Raw genomic sequence first — 18,654 nt, 5'->3', positions numbered from 1 at the left:
GTGTCCCCAGAATCGCCCAGCCCAGGGATGGATTGATTCAGAAGAAGTGTCTGCAAATAGCTGGTGAATAAATGTATAAATGAGAAGGAGATGCAGATGACAGGGCATATGTGACCATCGAGACACAGCCATGAACAAGGACATGGTTCTTGACTCCAGAGAATTTCCTATGTGTGAACCTCTGTCTGGATTCAGATCTTTTACACAGGCTATTCCCACTGCCCATAAAACTTTTCCACTCCCTCTTCTCTCTCTCTCTCCCTCTCTTTCTATTGTTTTTTTTGTTTTTTTTTTTTTGACCCCACTGCATAGCTTGAGGGATCCTAGTTTCCTGAACCAGAGATTGAACCCGTGCCCCCTGCAGTGTAAGCTCGGAGTCCTAACCACTGGGCAGCCAGGGAAGTCTCATACTGCCTCTTCTCTTGCCTAGATCCTATGGGTCACTCAGGTCTCAGCTCACATGTCCCCTCCTCCAGGGAGCCTTCCCTGACCGCCCTTCCTGGGCTGCAGCAGGTACACTGCCTGGGCTCCCCCAGCAAGGCTCTGATCTCTCTGTCTGCAATTGCCCCATCCCAACCCTGGCCACTCTGGGTCGGTCTTCCGGTTGGACTGTGAACCCTGTGAAAGCAGGCCCAGGCTATCTTGGTCACACTGTGTCCCCAGCACCATCCAGCCTCGGGCTGGGCACAAGACCAGGTGCTCGTTGACTGTTTGCTGACTTTGGATAAAGGACTGCTCCCTCTCTCCCTGCTGGTGCTTTGCCCGTGTTCCTCCTCCCTCCTGGAAGCTTCTTCCCTAACCTTTTACCTGGCTTCTTCCTCCTCAACCCTCCAGTTTGACCCCAGAAGTTGTGTCCTGAGCCTGCCCTCTGGGGTGAATTTAGGTCTGACAGTGTCTCCAGTGCCCAGCAAAGGGCCAGCCACCAAGGGCTTGTGAAGATTTATTGAATGAATGAATGAACCCATGAATGTTTGAATGAATCAATGAATGAACCCATGCATGTCTGAATGCATGAATGAATGAGAGAGAGAGAGCGTGCGCCTGAAATGGGGGTAGGTCTCCTTGAGCCCATCAGTAGCCCTGACCACACCATGCCTTCCAACTTTCCCGGGAGGAGGGTTCTAGCTGGGTTCCACCACACCCCAGCCTTTGGTGGCTGCCAGGCCTGGAAGGCATTTCCCAGAGCTCAGCACATTCCTGCCTTCCCCGGTGGCTGAGAGTGGGCAGGGGGCATTTCAGAGAGAAGGGAGGAGGCCCCTGGCATTCTGGGATACTGCCAGCCAGTCTCTGGTCCCTCAAGCCCCTCGGGAATGGGCCCCAACTGCTAAAGGTGGGGAGGGGGCTGCTGAGGGACCAGCTAAGCTGATGTGAAAGGTGAGGGTGCCCCCTCTGCTGAGGGCCTGGAGGCCGTGCCCGGGTGGACAATGGGCCAGAAGCTGCTGATGTGCATTTTGGGGGTAATCCCCAGCCTCAGCCCAGCCCCGGCCCCAGGCTCCGGCTCAGAGAGCCAGGAGCATCCGAGGCAGCAGCCGGGTGGGTGTGAGGGGCATGTGGGAATACCTATGCTCCCTGTGCCGCCCCCCGGGGTCTGGTGAGTCAGGGCCGGCTGGGGGCCGGGGGCCGGGGGATCAGGGTGAGGCCTGGTGGCCTTGGTTTGGGAGTTGGGCAGATGTGGGTTCAAATCCTGGTGCTACCTATTACCTGAAGTGGGTGACCTTGGGTGTCACTCCCCTCTCTGAGCCTCCTTGGCTGTTATATGAAGGGGACAGAGCATATTGCAGGGTCTTGGTGGTCCTGGAGAACTGTGGTTGGATCCCAGCTCCAGCACTTTCTGGATTTTTAACTAAAAACTGGGCCTTCATCTGCCTGTCTTGCATCCCTGATTCCAGGGGCCAAGCTTTGGGTGCCCAGCCCGGTACATGATAGATGTCCCCCCAAGTGGCAACTCCATTAAACAGAAAAGTGGGGCTCCCTGGGTCCAGTCTCACTCAAGCCAAAAATCCACTGACAAGTCTAGCTGGTCCCCTAATTTGTTTGAATAATACAAAATGCGTATAAGTAGCAGTCACTCCGTGCCAGGAGCTTTTGAAAGTTTTTTGTCTCTTTTCACTCATTTTATCTTCACAACAAACCCATAAGGCAGGCACTTCTGTGATCCTTGTTTTAGAGATGGAGAAACTGAGGTGCAGAAAGATGCCGTGACTTGCCAAAGATCACACAGCCAGGACACGGCTGAGCTGGGATTTGAACCCACATTAACTGGGAGAGAGAGTGGAAAGAGTTTATTTTTAGGGGCCCCAGGAACCAGCAGGGCCATGCCTGGGCCTGGAAGCCAGGGAATAGTGTTGGTAGGAGGCTAGTCTCCCATGGTACTAGCAACCTGTCAACCCCAGGATCAGGGCTCACAGTGGAGGTCTCAGCCCAGGCGAGGAAGAGCAGCTGTCTAGGCTTCTCCTCTGTGGCTCCCACCCCCTGGCGGGTAGATGTGGCTGGGAGAAGGGGATGTTTGTTTCCCCACCACCCACCCCCTGGTGATGTCATACCTCGGCAGCCAATGGCTGGGGTCTCCCCCTCCTCCCCCTCCCCATTCCTTTTCCCCCCCAGCCTGGGACCGGGACTGAGCAGACTGACCGGACCTGGGAGCTCTCGAGGTGTCTGGAGGCCTAGTGGTAAGAGATCAGCCAGCCAGTTCCCATCCTGGCCAAGCTAAGAAGCTGTGGGAATGAGACCCAGGATCCCGGGAGGGTCTGAGAGGGTGCCTGGAGCTCAGGAGGCTGCAAGGTGTAGGAGTTAAAGATACAGACTTTGAAACCAGACTCTGGGTTCAAATCCCAATGTTCTCTTCTTTCTCGCTGTGTCGCTTTGGGCAAGACACTGCATTCATTGTGCCTCTGCTTTCTCACCTCTAAAATGGGCTGATGGGACTTCCCCGGTGGTCCAGTCTTTCTGTGCTTCCACTGCAGGGGCACAGGTTCCATCCTCACTGGGGAAGTTTCACCTATCTCAAAGTGCAGCCAAGAAAAAGGCAGGGGGGCGGGGGGTGGGGGCTGATGGAAGCCACCTCACAGGGCTGACAGGAGAGTAAATGAATTGCTGCTTATAAAGAGCCGGGGGTGGGACAGGCTTTTTGGTCCCTGGAATAGAGCGCTGGGGAGGCAGTGCTGATCTTGTTGGTTGGAGCTGGTGCCCAAGCTGGATCTTGTCCCTCACCCAAAGTTCCTCTTTGGTAGGGGAGAAAGTGGGGCCACTGTGGGCAAAGGCTGTATATGAGACACTAAGATACTCAGCCCCCTGCCTCCCACACACAACTGCCTTCAGAGACTAGTTTCTATTACTTGAGCTCTTATACTGTATACTCCGAATATTCTAAGCACCTGCTGTTATCTCATAATTCCTCAAAGCCACTGTTACTGGCTCCATTTTACAGAGGAAGAAACTGAGGCCCTGAGAGGTGAAATTCAAACTTTGCCCAGTATTCAAACCAGAGGAGTGCTGGAGCTGGGCCTAAACGAGGCACCCAGAGGCCACTGCCAGAATACCTCCCTCTCCACATCACTAGATGGCCTCAGATGATATCTGGGGGCCTGGATGAGTCAGGTCAACCAACCCCCGCCCCCCCTCCGCCACGGCAGGTCACTCTGGTCTTCGGGGTGGCTGAGGCTGTGAGTGGGGAGAATTCTTAAGTGATGTTGGTGCCAGGCATGGGTGGGTGGAAGAAGGTACAGTGAGGCAAAGCTGGGGGCTTCCTCAGCAGGCCCAAAGCTCAGCTGAAGGGCTCAGGGTAAAAATGACACCCAGAAGGGCAGGAGTGACATCTTAAATGAGCATCTGAGTTGTGACTTCCCCAGGGAGGTGTTGTTAGGATTTAAGGAGCCCAGGCAGGAAAGAATCTTTGCACATAGTGAATGCTCAAGAAAGGGGATTCTCAGAATTCTGGAAGCTCAGGAATGGATCAGGGAAGTGCCGCAGGAGCTCAAGAAATCAGCAGTTAGCCTCTGGAGAGTACTGCCTAGCCTTGATTCCCCAGGGAAGCCCCATTAGAGCTTCCCCTAACACAGGTCAGGCCCGCCCCTGGGCACCTCCCTATCCCTCCTTCCCCTGCCTAGTGGGACAGCCAGAGCTGGGAACAGAGAGTGCCCGGGGTTGTGGGGTAGCTGGCTTGGGGGGGGGGCTTCCTTCCGAAGCTGCTCCCACCCAATCCCACCCCAGGAGCTGGGTACGTGGCTCAGGAAGGGCACAGTTGGGCTAAATATAACCTGGGCTGGGCTGCCGTCCCGGGCAGGGATGGAGAAACTGGTCACTCTCTCTCTTGCCCCCACCCTGGCTGGGTTTCCGGTGCCAGCTTCTGGGTGTGACCTTCTCTGGCTTGTCCTGGACAGGGCGCTTGTGGCCCTGGAGATCCTCCCCTCCGTCTCCATCTCCTGCGAGTACCAGGCTTCTCTCACCCACAGCTCAGGACACTACCTTGTATCAGGGACTAAGAGTTAGCTTTTCAGACCGGGGTTCAAGTCCCAACTCCATCACTGTGATATCCCACACATCTCTCTTTTTTTTTTTTGCCATGCCCCATGGCTTGTGAATGGGATTCCCTGATGGCTCAGTGGTAAAGAATCTGTCCACCAATGCAGGAGCTGCAGGAGACGCAGGTTCGATCCTTGAGTCAGGAAGATCCCCTGAAGGAGGAAATGGCAACCCACTCCAGTATTCTTGCCTGGAGAATCCCACGGATAGAGGAGCCTGGCGAGCTACTGTTCATGGGATTGCAAAGTTGGCTCCGTCTTAGCGACTAAACAACAACAACGTGGCTTGTGGGATCTTTGTTCCCTGACCAGGGATTGAACCTGGGCCCTGGCACTGGACTGCCAGGGAACTCCCTGTGATAGCCCATCTCTTAACCCTCATTTACTCATCAGTAAAATGGGGTACCATGAGGCCACAGCCATAAAGTGTCTGCCTGGCCCAGTGTTGGCACTGAGTCGCTCTAAAAACACGTTTCTGGCACCCTTGATCCCCTCTGCCAGCCCAACTTCTGCCTCAACTGTTTTGTTGCCTAGGCTTCCTCCAGTGCTCAGAGTCACCAGTGCAAGTTAAGGTGCAGAGTTGGGGGTCAAGGGCACAGGTCCTAGCTGAATGACCCCAGACAGGTCACTTTCCCTCTCTGAGCCCCAGTTTCCAACCCTAAAATAGCCTCCACATCCAGAGTGATTTCAAGGCCTAAGGCGGCCGGCATAAGGCCCAGTCTAGAGGAAATAACCCGGATGTGGGAGTCAAGCCTGCTGGGAGGGCCTGGGGGCTCACAGGGGAGGCCAGGGAAGGACATGGAGAGCCAGAGAGGAGCCTTCTGACACCGGGGGTTGTGGTGGCGGGGGGAAGACAACCAGTGGAGTGGGTACAGCTGGAGCATGAGGGGGTCTCTGTGTCCTCTGTCTCGGCCAGTGGTGGGCTATGAAGGGCCTTTGTGTGGCTGGGGGTGGGTGGGCAGGGGTGGAATGTGACTGAGCACAGCAGATGGGCCATTGTTTGAGGGAATGTGCCGCGTGAGGCCTGACCTTTCCCTGTGGAGTGGGGGTTGGTGGGTTGGCATGCCAGGTGGGGGCCAGGAGGACAAGGCTTGGAGGACGGACAGGATCAATCTCCCTTCCCCCAGGAGGGTCTGTCGGCGGAGACCCCAGCTCTGCCTCTTTCTCACTGGGCCATGTGACCTTGAATGAAGTTCTTGGCCTCTCTCGGGGGTTAGGGTTTTCTGCAGCGAGGTGGGAAGTGAAGGTCTTAGCCTAGGACTGGCAAAGAGTTACCACCCAGTGCCCATTAGTTATTAGCATCTGTAGAAGCAGCTGGAGCTTTCAGACAAGTTAGAAGTCCTGGCTAGGCCATCTGTGACTCAGGTGAGTAACTTTCCTCCTCCCAGTCTTAGACGTCTTCTCTGTAACAAGCTCAATAATTTTATTTTTTGGCCACACTCTTCAGCATGTGGGACCCAAGTTCTCTGGCCACGGATCAAACCTGTGCCCCCTGCATTGGAAGGGTGCGGTCTTAACCACTGAACCACCAGGGAAGTCCCATGCCCAATAACTGTATTGATCTCACCAGGGTGTTCTGAAGTCCACATACCCTGACCCCCGTGGGATATTCGAAACAAGATCAGGACCACAGGAGGTTCTTAGTGATAATCATGGCAAGTGCTTATGAAGTGCCTACCAGGTGCCCAGCACTGTATATTTACAAATACACGTGACGCTCTAACTAGCCCTGGGAGGTAGGTGCTCTCATTCTCCCCATTTTATAGATGGGGAAACTGAGGCACAGAGAGGTGAGCTGATTTGCCTACCTGGCAAGTAGAGGCAATGGTTTTACAGTGAATTTGGCCCCCTTGGTCAGCCGAGGTGGTTAACGTAGGGATGGTACTGTCAGAAAGGCCTAGGAGTCATTCCTGGCTATACTACTGCTTCCTGTCCAGCCACATCACCTTGGATAAAGGTTTTTGGAGCTTCAGGTTTCCCACCCGCACTTTGGGGACAGAGCACCGTTTCTTATCCCCAAGCCATGCAGCAGGCTATGGAATCTTAGTTCCCCAAAGAGGGACGAAAGCCTTGCCCCCTGCAGTGGAAGCGTGGAGTCCTAACCACTGGACTACCAGGGAACCCGTGGGGATAGACTAATGACAGAGTGCAGGAAGGGTCAGACACTCAGGAAATATCAGTAGGGTCAGCGACAGTAATGCTCACGTTATTCTTCTTAGAGCCCCGGACCCAGAAGGCTCAAGGAGCTGGAGGTGACCCTGAGGTGAGCACTGGCTGGTGCCACATGCCCCTCCCTGCCCTTTCCTGGCCTGCCTGGAGCCTCCTGACCTGGTATCTCCCTGGCAGGCAGCAAGACCCCAGAGGAAAGGCGCGAGCCCCGCAGACGACTGTGCGCCACCCCGGGCTGGGCTCCTGTTAGGAGGGGGTGCTTGTGCGCAGGCAGCGGTGAGAGGACATCTGGGATTGGGGCGGGGGGGCCCTTCTCCCCATCTCATACCCACCCTGACCTCTCCCTTTAAGCCCGGCCTTCTCCCCCATCTTCCCCTGGATGGCCTCAAGCCTGCACCCCTGACCCCACAGGCTCAGAGGCAGCTGCTCCATGCAGAACTGAAGCTGGTCCTGCAGCAGAAGGGAGAGAGGAAACCGGAGGAGCCGGGGGCCCAGGGGACTCCCAGCAGCGCCATGGAGGCCAGGAGCCGGAGTGCTGAGGTGAGTACCCTTCAAAGGGGACCTGTGGGGCCTTGGTGGGGGGCACTGAGTAGGGTGGCACTGAGGCACTTCTTGGCTTCTCTGTCTCAGTCTTCCCATCTATGAAATGGAGACAGCAACAGAGACTGTTATAGGTCACTGTGAGGGAAAGAGAAATTAACATTCGTGATGTGCTTAACACAGTACCTGACACAGACTAAGATTCCAAGAAGCTAATTCATTGAGCATGGTGGTGGTTTAGTCTCTAAGTAATGTCCAACTCTTGCAACCCCATGGACTGTAGTCCACCAGGCTCCTCTGTCCATGGGATTTCCTAGTCAAGAATACTGGAGTGGATTGCAATTCCCTTCTCCATGGGATCTTTCCGACCCAGGAATTGAACCCATGTCTCCTACATTGCAGGTGAATTCTTTACCGACTGAGCTACAAGGGATAGGATCATACTGGAATTCTGTTAATACTAAGCTAAAGAAAATAGAGTAGAAAGCCTCTTCATCAGAAGAGGCAGAATGGTGCAGGGGTTAAAGACATGGGCTTTGGACCTACAGGCTTACATCCCAGTCCTACCAGTTCAGCTGTACAACCCTGAACAGACGACCTGACCTTTCAAACCCTGTTTCACCATCGGTGAAATGGGGCAGTGGTCCCCATCTCTGAGGGTGCTGAGGACTCACACTCATGTCATTTGCCCAGGGCCTGGTACCTGGCCTCCCTGAACGTGAGCGGCTTTCACTGTCATGGAGACAGAGCATAGCACTGACTGCATCCTACTGGATGCCAAGCATACAGTGGGTCTCCTTTTATAGCAGCCAAGCTGAGGCTGAGGGGTGGCAGGCACGGGGTAACATGCACAGAGGTCCCTGCCTACAGGACAGCTTATGGGCTCTGAGGTCACACCCCCGAGGCTGAGGCCCCATCCCTGAACTGCCTGTGTAGCATCAGGCAGTCACTTCACTTCTCTGGACCTTTGTGTCCTACTCTGTCACTGCCCAAGCTGTGTGGAGGATGAAATGAGACACCACACATAAAATACTTGGCCCAGGGCCTAAGGATGGTGGTGATGGTCATGCTTTTCCCTGTTGCCCCTACCGCAACTCTTCCTACCCCTTCTCACCATGTTCTGCCCAGCGCTCTAGTCCCGGGGCCACTGCTGTGGAGCATCTGGGCAAATTTGCTTTCCCTTCTCCAAGTCCTGGGCTCAGTTCTGGGCTCAACGCCAGTCTGTGCCAGCCTCAAGACACTGCCCATTACAGCATCCCCTCACATCTCTGTTGCTTCAATCACAATCAGAGATTCCTTCCGTATACCCATGTCACCCAACTTTACAGGAGGGAAATGGGCCCAGAGAGGGCACAGTTCTCCTCTAGAGACACACAGCAGAGTGCATTCCTGGACGGGCTGTGAAACTGAGGTCTTTCACTGTCTCTTCTGGGAAGCCTGGATGTGGATCCCACAGTGCACTGCTGGGCCAGGGCCAGGTCAGCACCATTTACAGTAAATACCAGGCATGCCACGTCTGCCAGTCCACCCCTCATTACCCACGCACGGCCGCTCTTCACTAGATTCCCTCTCCAATGGGCGTTATGCAGGGCTTGGGGTCACAGAGTACACAATAGGACAGTCACACATATTCAAGCCTTCAAGGAGGCCAGGCCCACCCCCACCCCTTCATACCGCACCCTTTCTTCGGGACCCCATCCTCAATTCCACCCCTATTCTGCCGTTGTTAAAGCCCATCCCCATAATTCAAGCCCGTCCATAGACTACGGGTCCCTTCCGCGCCTCCACGGACACACTCTAGCCACACCCCTTGCCTATCTTTGGCCGCTCCTCTCCGGCCACTGTCCTTTATCCGGTCGCGCTCCAACCCCTAACCCCGCCTCCGAACTGACCACGCCCCCTTAGCAAACAGCCCCGCCCTCACTATCAGGCCCGCCTCTCAGGTGCAACACAGGTTCCCTCTGGCCTCCCCATCCCATCCCTCCTCTAGGATTCCGCCCCTCGCCCCGCCTCTCCCGACTGCGGCCTTCGGGGCTCCCCCAGGCCAGTGAGCCGGGAGACCCATTGAACTCTTCCGTGGGTCTCAGCGAGCCGCCCTCGCGCTCACTTAAAGGAGAGATGCCGGCGAGAGTGGGCCCACACGACCGGCTTGAGCCCCGCCTGGGCGCCTGTGCCCTGAGGACCCGGTTAAGAGCGGCTTTTAAGCGCGATGGCGGGCTCTGGACGAGGTCCGGCCCCAGCGCGCCATGGCGACCCCTCGCCGCTCTCCACAGGAGCTGAGGAGGGCGGAGTTGGTGGAGATCATCGTGGAGACAGAGGCGCAGACCGGGGTCAGCGGCATCAACGTAGCGGGAGGCGGCAAGGAAGGAATCTTCGTCCGCGACCTGCGTGAGGACTCGCCAGCGGCCAGGAGCCTCAGCCTGCAGGAAGGTGGGCGGGGTGCGGGCATGGGGTGGGGCCTTCCTTCGGGGGCGGGAATCTGCCCTAGGCCCCGGGCCGGAAGGCGGGGTTAAGGGCTAGGGGCGGGGCTTTGTGTGTCTTGGTTTCGCGGTTGCTCAGATACCGGCTCTGGAGGTTCATTGTCTCCCAAATCTGCAGTTAACTATCTTGTGATCTTTCTTTTTTTTTTTTTATCTTGTGATCTTTCTGTGACTCGGTTTTCTCACCTCTAAAATGGGACTTACTCTAGTACATACCTCATAGGGTTATTATGTGGATTAAATGAGTCAGTATTTGAAAACAAAGCATGTAACTAAGTGGCATACGGTAAGCACTATATACGTGCTAGTTATAGTTTGGTTGTTGGGGCTGAAGAAAAGAGGCGGAGTTAACAACTTGGAGGGAGTGGCGATGAGAGCTTAGTAAGGGATATTTTAAGTAACATGGATGAAGTTGATTTATTCATGCAACAACTATTTACTGAGTGCCTTCTATTTCCAGATGTTATTCTGGGTGCTTGGGCTACTGCTGTGAACAAAACAGACAACACTCTCTGCGCCTATGAAGCTTACATTCTTCATGTGAGGAGAGACATGTTTAAGCAAAATCTGTGAAATACAGAGTACATTATATATACATAATTTATGGAAACATAATGTAAAATATTTAGTACATTAGAAGGCCATGTATGCTTATGGAAGCTAGGAAGGAAACTGCGTTTTTAAGTAGGATGAACCAGGAAGGGCAGAAAGGCCTGAAGGAGGTGAGGGAATGAGCTCTGTGGCCATCTGGAAAAGCATTCCAGGCAGAGAGAACCAGTGCAACTGCCCCAAGATGGGAGAGTGCCCGGTTTGTTGGAGGAACAGCAAGAAAGCCAGTGTGAATGGAGCAGAGTTAGTGAAGAGTAGAGTAAGAGATGAGGTCAGAGAGGTAAGAGAAGGGGTAGTTTTTCGAGGGCTTAATGGACCATGGGGAGGACTTTGATTTTTAATCGGAAGTTGTGAGTGAAGAAAGAACATGAATTAACCATATTGAAATGCTGTATTAGCAGTAGACTGTAGGGGGCAGGATGGGGAGCAGGGAAAAAGGCTCCCGTGATTATCCAGGTAAGAGATTGGTGATTTGTTGTTGTTCACTCGCCAGGGGAAGGGATAAACAGGGAGTTTGGAATCAACGTGTACACAGTGCTATATTTAAAATATTAACAGATAACCAAAAAGGATCTACTTTATAGTACAGGGAATTGACTCTTTGTGACCCCGTGGATATGAGAGCCAACTCATTGGAAAAGACCCTGATGCTGGGAAAGATTGAAGGGAAAAGGAGAAGGGGACGGCAGAGGATGAGATGGTTAGATAGCATCACTAACTCAGTGGACATGGATTTGAGCAAACTCTGGGAGTTAGTGGAGGACAGGGATTGGTGCTACTTGGGGCCAAAACAGTGTCATTGGAGGTGAAGACAAGGGTTTGGATTCTGGATATAATCTGAAGGAAGAGTCTTCTGGACTGGATATGGGATTGTTGGAAAGAGAGGGGTCAAGGATGCGTCCAGGAATTCTTAACCTGAGAATGGAGTTGGTAGCCCCACAAATGGGAAACCCTGGGGCTGGAGTGTGTTTGGAGAAAGACCAGGAGTACAGTTTGGACCTGTCAAATGAGAGCTGGACACCAAGGCGGAGATGTGAAGGGATATGTGAATCTAGGATGGATGTGGGGAGTGCTGGGCTGGAGAGACACAGTTGGGAGTTGTCAGTATATTTATGATCTTTAAACTCCTGAATCTGGGTGAGCTTCCCTAAGGGATAAGTAGTATGGAGAAGAGGAGAGGTCCAAGGCCTGAGCTGGCTCTCTGGGACTCTGTGTCTTTAAGAGGTCTGGGAGATGGGAGGAATCATCCCAGGAGGCTGAGAAGAAGCCCCCAGGGAGGTTCCAGAGGGTTGGGCACCCTGGAAGCCAAGCCGAGCAAGTAGATGAAAGAGAGAGAGTGAAGTTGGGTCTCAAGCAGGGGTTTAAGTGGATGAAGTCTGGGACTTGACTGCTGGACTTAGCAGCTACACAGAGGTCACTGTATGAGACCTTGAGAGACCAGTTCAAGGCTCTGAGAGGGGGGTGTCAAAAGTGTGATTGGAGAAGTGAAAATAACGCAGTCAGACAACTCCATGAATTGTGCTGTTAAAGTGAACAGATAAGTGGGGCAGAAGTTCCAGAAAGAGTGAGGTCAAGGCAACCTTTCTTAAAAAAAAAAAGTTATTTTTGGCTGTACTGAGTCTTCAGTGCTTTTTGAGGGCTTTTTCTAGTTGCGGCAGCTGTGGGCTACTCTTCACTGCAGTATGTGGGCCTCTAGTTGCAGTGGCTTCTTCTGTTGCAAACACAGGCCATAGGCGCAAGGGTGTCGGTAGTTGCAGCACATGGACTCAGTAGTTGTGGCACAGGGGCTTAGTTGTTCCGAGCCTTGTGGAATCTTCCTGGACCAGGGATCGAACCCATGTCCCCTGCACTGGCAGGCCAATTCTTATCCACTGAGCCACCAGGGAAGTCCAAGACAACCTTTCTTATGGGAGAAAGAGTGATATGTTCTTTTCTGATGACAATATGTAGAAGAGAAGGACAAATTGATGATGATGTAGGGAGCAAGGGGAGAATTGCTGGAGTGTGTCCCTGAAAAGGTGGTGGAGAGATTGACCCGAGCTAGTAGTGGGGTTGGTTTATCCCTAGGACAGATGGAGAGTAGAGAAAATCGCCACAGGACCAGGGAGGGTGAGTAATTGGGTGGGGGCTTCTGGAAGTTTTCTTCTGACTGTTTCTCAGTAAAAGAAAGCAAAATCAGTGTTTGAAGTGTGAGGTTCCGGGAGGGGAGTAAAAGGGGAGAGTTGCGGCAAATGGGCTTGGATTTGCTCTGAGGGAGGCAGGGCTAAAGCCTAGGCCGTGGCTTTCTCTAAGTGTCAGAACCTCAAACAGGGAAGAACTTTGCGTCTCAGTATCCTGTGCTCTTGGAGAAGGGCATGGCAACCCACTCCAGCATTCTTGCCTGGAGAATCCCATGGACAGAGGAGCCTGGCAGGCCACAGTCCCGTAGGGTCGTAAAAAGTTGGACACAACTGAAGCGATCGAGCACGCTCTGCACGCGGGTATAGGCGGGGCCAAAAGTTTGGGCGGCGCCCGGCTGCAAGGGCTCCAGGGAAGTGGGCGGGACCAGGCCTGGGTGGGGCCGGACGATACCCACGCCCTGCCCACCTCCACCTGGCCTACAGGGGACCAGCTGCTGAGCGCTAGAGTGTTCTTCGAGAACTTCAAGTACGAGGACGCGCTCCGCCTGCTGCAATGCGCCGAGCCTTACAAGGTCTCCTTCTGCCTGAAGCGCACTGTACCCACCGGGGACCTGGCGCTACGGCCCGGGACCGTGGCCGGCTACGAGATCAAGGGCCCGCGGGCCAAGGTGGCCAAGCTGGTACGCGTGCTTAGCCCGGCCCCGGCCCTGGACTGCCCCAGCGATCCTGTCTCTGCGCCGTGAGCCCCACTGCCCCACACCCGTGGGCCAGCCTTGCCCTCTGTCTCATCACTAACCCAGCGCTAATCCCATCCACTGCCTCCTGTTCTCTGCCCCTAAACTCCTCCCTGGGGAGGGGGACCCACCCACCCAAACCAGGATCCTCACCCACCAGGGGTCCTGAACCAGAGAGGCCAGGTTCAGTCAAGCCGAAGGGTGGCTCACTTACTGCTGAGTGACCCTTGAGGAACTTCTTTACCTCCTTGGGCCTCAGTTTCCCCATCTCTAAAGTGAGGGTATTGGGGAAAATGGTGGACGAGGAGCCAGAAGTCTTGGGTCACAGTTTATACACTCCTGGTGATGCATTGTAAGAGTCTAAATTAAAGTCTTTGCCTTCCTGGACAGTCATGGTGACATGACAGGCAGGAAGTGGGGATGGTGCTTTGGAGACAAGATGCTCCATCCAACACATACCCATCCTGGTGAAATGACTGCATGGGGCTTTCCCCCTGTCCACCCTAGGCCTCCCACTGTCCCACCGCCTCCTGCCTCTCTCCTCTCTCCCCAGAACATCCAGAGTCTGTCCCCTGTGAAGAAGAAGAAGATGGTGATGCCCGGGGCCCTGGGGGCCCCTGCAGACCTGGCCCCTGTTGACGTCGAATTCTCCTTTCCCAAGTTCTCCCGTCTGCGTCGAGGCCTCAAAGCCGAGGCTGTCGAGGGTCCTGTCCCAGCTGCCCCCACCCGCCGGCGCCTCCAGCTGCCTCGGCTGCGGGTCCGAGAAGTGGCCGAAGAGGCCCAGGTAGCCAGGCTGGCGGCCGCCGCTCCTCCCCCCCGGAAGGCCAAAGCAGAGGCCGAGGTGGCAGCAGGACCCCGTTTCACAGCTCCCCAGGTGGAGTTGGTTGGGCCCCGGCTGCCAGGTGCTGAGGTGGGTGTCCCCCAGGTCCCAGCCCCCAAGAGGGAGGCGGCCCCTGCCGTGGAGCCTGCAGCTGTAGGGATCCAGGTCCCCCAAGTGGAGCTGCCCTCCTTGCCCTCACTACCTGCTCTGCCCACACTTCCCTGCCTGGAGACCCGGGAAGGGGCTGTGGCAGTGACAGTGCCCACCCTGGACGTAGCAGCACCTACAGTGGGGGTGGACCTGGCCTTGCCTGGTGCAGAGGTGGAACCCCGAGAAGAGGTGCCCGAGGTGGCCCTGAAGATGCCCCGCCTCAGTTTCCCCCGCTTTGGGGCCCGAGCAAAGGAAGCTGCTGAGGCCAAGGTAAAGGGGCCCAAGCTTCGAATGCCCACCTTTGGGCTCTCTCTCCTGGAGCCCCGGCCTGCTGTCCCTGAAGCTCCCGAGAGCAAGCTGAAGCTGCCCACCATCAAGATTCCCTCCTTTGGCATTGGGGTCTCGCCGCCAGAGGTCAAGGTGCCCAAGGGGCCTGAGGTGAAGCCCCCCAAGGTCCCAGAGGTCAAGCTCCCCAAAATGCCTGAGCCAGTCCTTCCAGAGGTGCGACTCCCAGAGGTGGAGCTCCCGAAGGTGTCAGAGATGAAGCTTCCGAAGGTGCCAGAGATGGCCGTGCCCGAGGTGAGACTTCCAGAGGTGCAGCTGCCAAAAGTCCCCGAGATGAAACTCCCTGAAGTGAAGCTCCCAAAGGTGCCGGAGATGGCCGTGCCTGAAGTGCATCTCCCAGAAGTACAGCTGCCGAAAGTCCCCGAGATGAAACTCCCTGAAGTGAAGCTCCCAAAGGTGCCGGAGATGGCCGTGCCAGAAGTGCGTCTTCCAGAAGTGCAGCTGCCGAAAGTCCCAGAGATGAAGCTGCCGAAGGTGCCCGAGATGAAATGCCCGGAAATGAAACTCCCGAAGGTGCCAGAGATGGCCGTGCCGGAAGTGCGACTCCCAGAGGTGCAGTTGCCGAAAGTCCCCGAGGTGAAACTCCCCGAGGTGAAACTCCCCGAGGTGAAGCTCCCTAAGGTGCCAGAAATGGCTGTGCCAGAAGTGCATCTCCCAGAGGTGCAGCTGCCAAAAGTCTCGGAGATGAAGGTCCCTGACGTCAAGCTCCCCGAAGTGAAGCTCCCGGAGATAAAACTCCCCAAGGTGCCGGAAATGGTTGTGCCGGACGTCCACCTCCCACAAGTGCATCTGCCAAAGGTGTCAGAGATGCGGCTGCCAGAAGTCCAGGCGCCCAAGGTCCCGGAGGTGCATCTGCCGAAGGCACCAGAAGTGAAGCTACCCAAGGCTCCAGAGGCGCAGCTAAAAGCTGCCAGGGTAGAGGAGGCGGAGGGCATGGACTTTGGCTTCAAGATGCCCAAGATGACCTTGCCCAAGCTAGGGAGGGCGGAGTCCCCATCTCAGGGCAAGCCGGGTGAGGCAGGCGCTGAGGTCTCAGGGAAGCTGGTGACACTTCCCTGTCTGCAGCCAGAGGTGGGCAGCGAGGCTCGTGTGGGTGTCCCCCGTCTCACACTGCCCTCGGTGGAGCTAGACCTGCCGGGGGCCCTGGGCCTGGAGGGGCAGGCCGCGGCCGCCGAAGTGGGCAAAGGGGAGCAGGCAGAAGCAGCTGGAGTCGGGGAAGTTGCCTTCCGGTTGCCTTCCGTGGAGATCGTCACCCCACAGCTGCCCACACTGGACGAAGGGCAGGCAGAGGTGACAGAGGCGAAAGTCAAGCTCTCCTCCAAGTTCTCCCTGCCCAAGTTTGGACTCTCGGGGCCAAAGGTGACCAAACCAGAGGCTGAGGGGGCAGGACGAGCTGCCAAGCTGAAGGTGTCCAAGTTCGCCATCTCACTCCCCAGGGCTCGGGTGGGGACCGAAGTGGAGGCCAAGGGTACAGAGGAAGCAGGTCTGCTGCCCGCCCTCGACCTGTCCATCCCGCAGCTAAGCCTGGATTCCCATCTGCCCACGGGCAAGGCAGAGGTGGCCGGGGCCGATATCAAGCTCAAGGGGCCCAAGTTTGGCCTGCCCAAGTTTGGGGTCAGGGGCCGGGACACTGAGGCAGGAGAACTAGTGCCAGGGGCGGCTGAGCTGGAGGGCAAGAGCAGGGGTTGGGATGGGAAGGTGAAGATGCCCAAGCTGAAGATGCCCTCCTTTGGGCTGGCTCGAGGGAAGGAAGCAGACATCTCAGGTGGGCAAGTCAGCCCCGGGGAAAAGCCAGAGTCCACAGCTGTGCAACTTAAGATCCCCGAGGTGGAACTGGTTACTCTGGGGGCCCAGGAGGAGGGGCGGGTAGAGGAGGAGGCAGCTGGCAGCCGAGGACGGCTCGCAGGCCTGCAAGTGTCCCCAGCCAAGCAGGTGGGCACTGAGGCCCAGGACGGGGGGCTGAGGATGCCGCTGGGCATCTCCCTGCCCCAGGTGGAGCTCACCGGCTTTAGGGAGGCCACCCCGGGCCAGCAGGCTGAGAGTTCGGCCCCTCCAGCAGAGGGCACAGCAGGCTACAGGGTCCACGTGCCTCAAGTGACCTTGGCTCTACCTGGAGCCCAGGCGGTGGGTGGCGAGCTGTTGGTGGGCGAGGGTGTCTTCAAGATGCCCTCCGTGACAGTGCCCCAGCTTGAGCTGGACGTGGGGCTGAGCCGAGAGGTGCAGGACGGGGAGGCTGCCACCAGTGAGGGTGGGCTGAAGCTGAAGGTGCCTACGCTGGGGGCTAGAGCTGGGGCTGGGGCTGAGGGGCCGAGCGACCAGTCCGCAGGGGCAGAGCGCACCTTCCATCTCTCCCTGCCCGACGTGGAGCTCTCCCCACCCGCCGTGGGCACCCACGCTGAGTACCAGGTGGCAGAGGGCGAGGGAGATGCCGGACACAAGCTCAAGGTGCGGCTGCCCCGGTTTGGCCTGGCACGGGCCAAGGAGGGGGCTGAGGAAGGTGAGAAGGCCAAGAGCCCGAAACTCAAGCTGCCCCACGTGGGCTTCAGCCAGAGCGAGGCGGTCAGTGGGGAAGGCTCCCCCAGCCCCGAGGAGGAGGACGTGGAGGGTGGTGGGGAAGGGGCCTCCGGGCGCCGAGGTCGCGTCCGAGTCCGCTTGCCCCGTGTGGGCCTGGCTGCCCCTTCCAAGGCCTCCCGGGGGCAGGAGGGCAAGGCGGCACCCAAATCTCCCAGCGGGGAGAAGTCACCCAAGTTCCGCTTCCCCCGGGTGTCCCTAAGCCCCAAGACCCGGGGTGGGAGCGGGGACCAGGACGAGGGTGGATTCCGGGTGCGACTGCCCAGCGTGGGGTTTTCCGAGACGGGCCCTCCAGGCCCCACAAGGATGGAGGGGGCTCAGGCTGCCGTCATCTGAAAACCCCTGAGCAGAGGGAGACCCCCGCCCCCGCCACCGTCTCATCTCCCCGCCCCCCCCCCCTTGTTCTGTGTGTGAGTTAACTAGCACTAACCCTCAGAAGGCTGGGAGGTGGGCGACTGACCAGGGCAGGGCCAGGGTGGCCGTGCCTGGCTCTTTGGCAGGAGTGCCTATGTCTTGCCAAGTCATGTGAATAAAATAATCCAGAGGTGGCTCTGTGTGGGGTCTCCTCTGTGTGCTCACATTGCAGGGGCAGAGTGCGGGGGGGTGGGGGGTGGGCCAGAGAAAGGGGTCCCTTGAGGTCTGGCCTGAAGGGGTCCTCTGTGCAGGGAGACAGCCCAGAGTCAGGAAGGCCTTGGTGTGGGCCTGGTGGGAGGGGGGCTGTCCTAGTCCTTCAAAATTCCCAGGGGCCTCTGAGCTGGGGAAGTGCCCCAGCAGAGCCCAGGGACCCCTGTGCTGGAGACTCCACGTGTCCTTTGGGGGCCCCTCCTGCCAGGACAACCCCAGGAGCCCTAAGGGTAGAAAATGCTCGCTGCCCGCTGCCCTCCGCTGGCCGCCTCCGCACCCTTACTCTCCCTTTCCGGCCTGGCTGGTTTGACTACTGGTCCACCCCTGCCCTACCCAGGGAGGCCTCTCCCGGCCCCCTCTCCAAGCTCCCGGGTTCAGAACCTCCACCCCATGACACCTTAGGACTAAGTCCCAGGATTGCCAGCCCATATTGGGGCTGGGCCTCGGCTCCCAGGGACCCCTCCCCACTCGGGATCTAAGCCCCCACCAGGGTCCCCATTTCACCGAGATGCCCCAGGTAAGCTGTCCAGGTGCGACTCTCCCGATGATGCCGCTATAACCGCCACTCTACTCTCGTCACGTCTCCACCCTCCCATTCTAGAGGAAGAAGGGCTGTGCCTTTGAGTTGTCCCAATGAGTATGCGTGTGCACCTGCTCAGTCACTTAGTCGTGTCCGACTCTTTGTGACCCCATGGACTGTGGCCTGCCAGGATCCTCTGTCCGTGGGATTCTCCAGCCAAGTATACTGGAGTGGGTTGCCATTTCCTCCTCCAGGGGATCTGCCCGACCCAGGGGTCAAACCTGTGTCTCCTGCCTTGGCAGGTGGATTCTTAACCACTAGTGCCCCCTGGGAAGCCCTGGGTTGTCCCAGTCTCCTTAATCCATCACCTTCTTCGTTCAAGCTGACACCCCTTGGGTCACTACCCATCACATGCTTCCTCTTCATCCCCACCAAACGTAGCATGAGATACC

At 56.9% G+C, this 18,654-nt stretch overlaps 1 protein-coding gene across 2 annotated transcripts; it reads left to right on the top strand.

Moving 5' to 3' along the window:
- The first annotated feature begins 2,613 nt into the window (after nucleotides 1–2,613).
- On the top strand, nucleotides 2,614–17,606 carry PRX (periaxin). Of its 2 annotated transcripts, XM_003587254.6 has the most exons (7): nucleotides 2,614–2,669; nucleotides 6,740–6,783; nucleotides 6,867–6,965; nucleotides 7,101–7,229; nucleotides 9,503–9,659; nucleotides 12,922–13,118; nucleotides 13,726–17,606. In XM_003587254.6, exons 4-7 carry the CDS (start codon nucleotides 7,203–7,205, stop codon nucleotides 17,392–17,394), a joined length of 4,050 nt encoding a protein of 1,349 aa, XP_003587302.2. In that variant the 5' UTR covers nucleotides 2,614–2,669; nucleotides 6,740–6,783; nucleotides 6,867–6,965; nucleotides 7,101–7,202; the 3' UTR covers nucleotides 17,395–17,606. The 2 variants fall into 2 exon arrangements, with proteins under 2 accessions (XP_003587302.2, XP_059733524.1); XM_059877541.1 differs by lacking the exon at nucleotides 2,614–2,669 and having other exon boundaries at nucleotides 6,621–6,783.
- Nucleotides 17,607–18,654: the final 1,048 nt, after the last annotated feature.

The sequence above is a fragment of the Bos taurus genome, chromosome 18 (genome assembly GCF_002263795.3).
Source record: "Bos taurus isolate L1 Dominette 01449 registration number 42190680 breed Hereford chromosome 18, ARS-UCD2.0, whole genome shotgun sequence".
Classification (NCBI taxonomy): Eukaryota; Metazoa; Chordata; class Mammalia; order Artiodactyla; family Bovidae; genus Bos; species Bos taurus.
This window is presented reverse-complemented; position numbering and strand designations above follow the sequence as displayed.

What these genes read in the sequence shown, in the direction of transcription:
- PRX (XM_059877541.1), top strand. Translation starts at nt 6,718, where the DNA reads ATGCTCACGTTATTCTTCTTAGAGCCCCGGACCCAGAAGGCTCAAGGA. An exon ending in GAGCCTCAGCCTGCAGGAAG is followed by an intron (nt 9,660 to 12,921) that starts GTGGGCGGGGTG and finishes CCTGGCCTACAG; the next exon opens with GGGACCAGCTGCTGAGCGCT. An exon ending in GGGCCAAGGTGGCCAAGCTG is followed by an intron (nt 13,119 to 13,725) that starts GTACGCGTGCTT and finishes CTCTCTCCCCAG; the next exon opens with AACATCCAGAGTCTGTCCCC.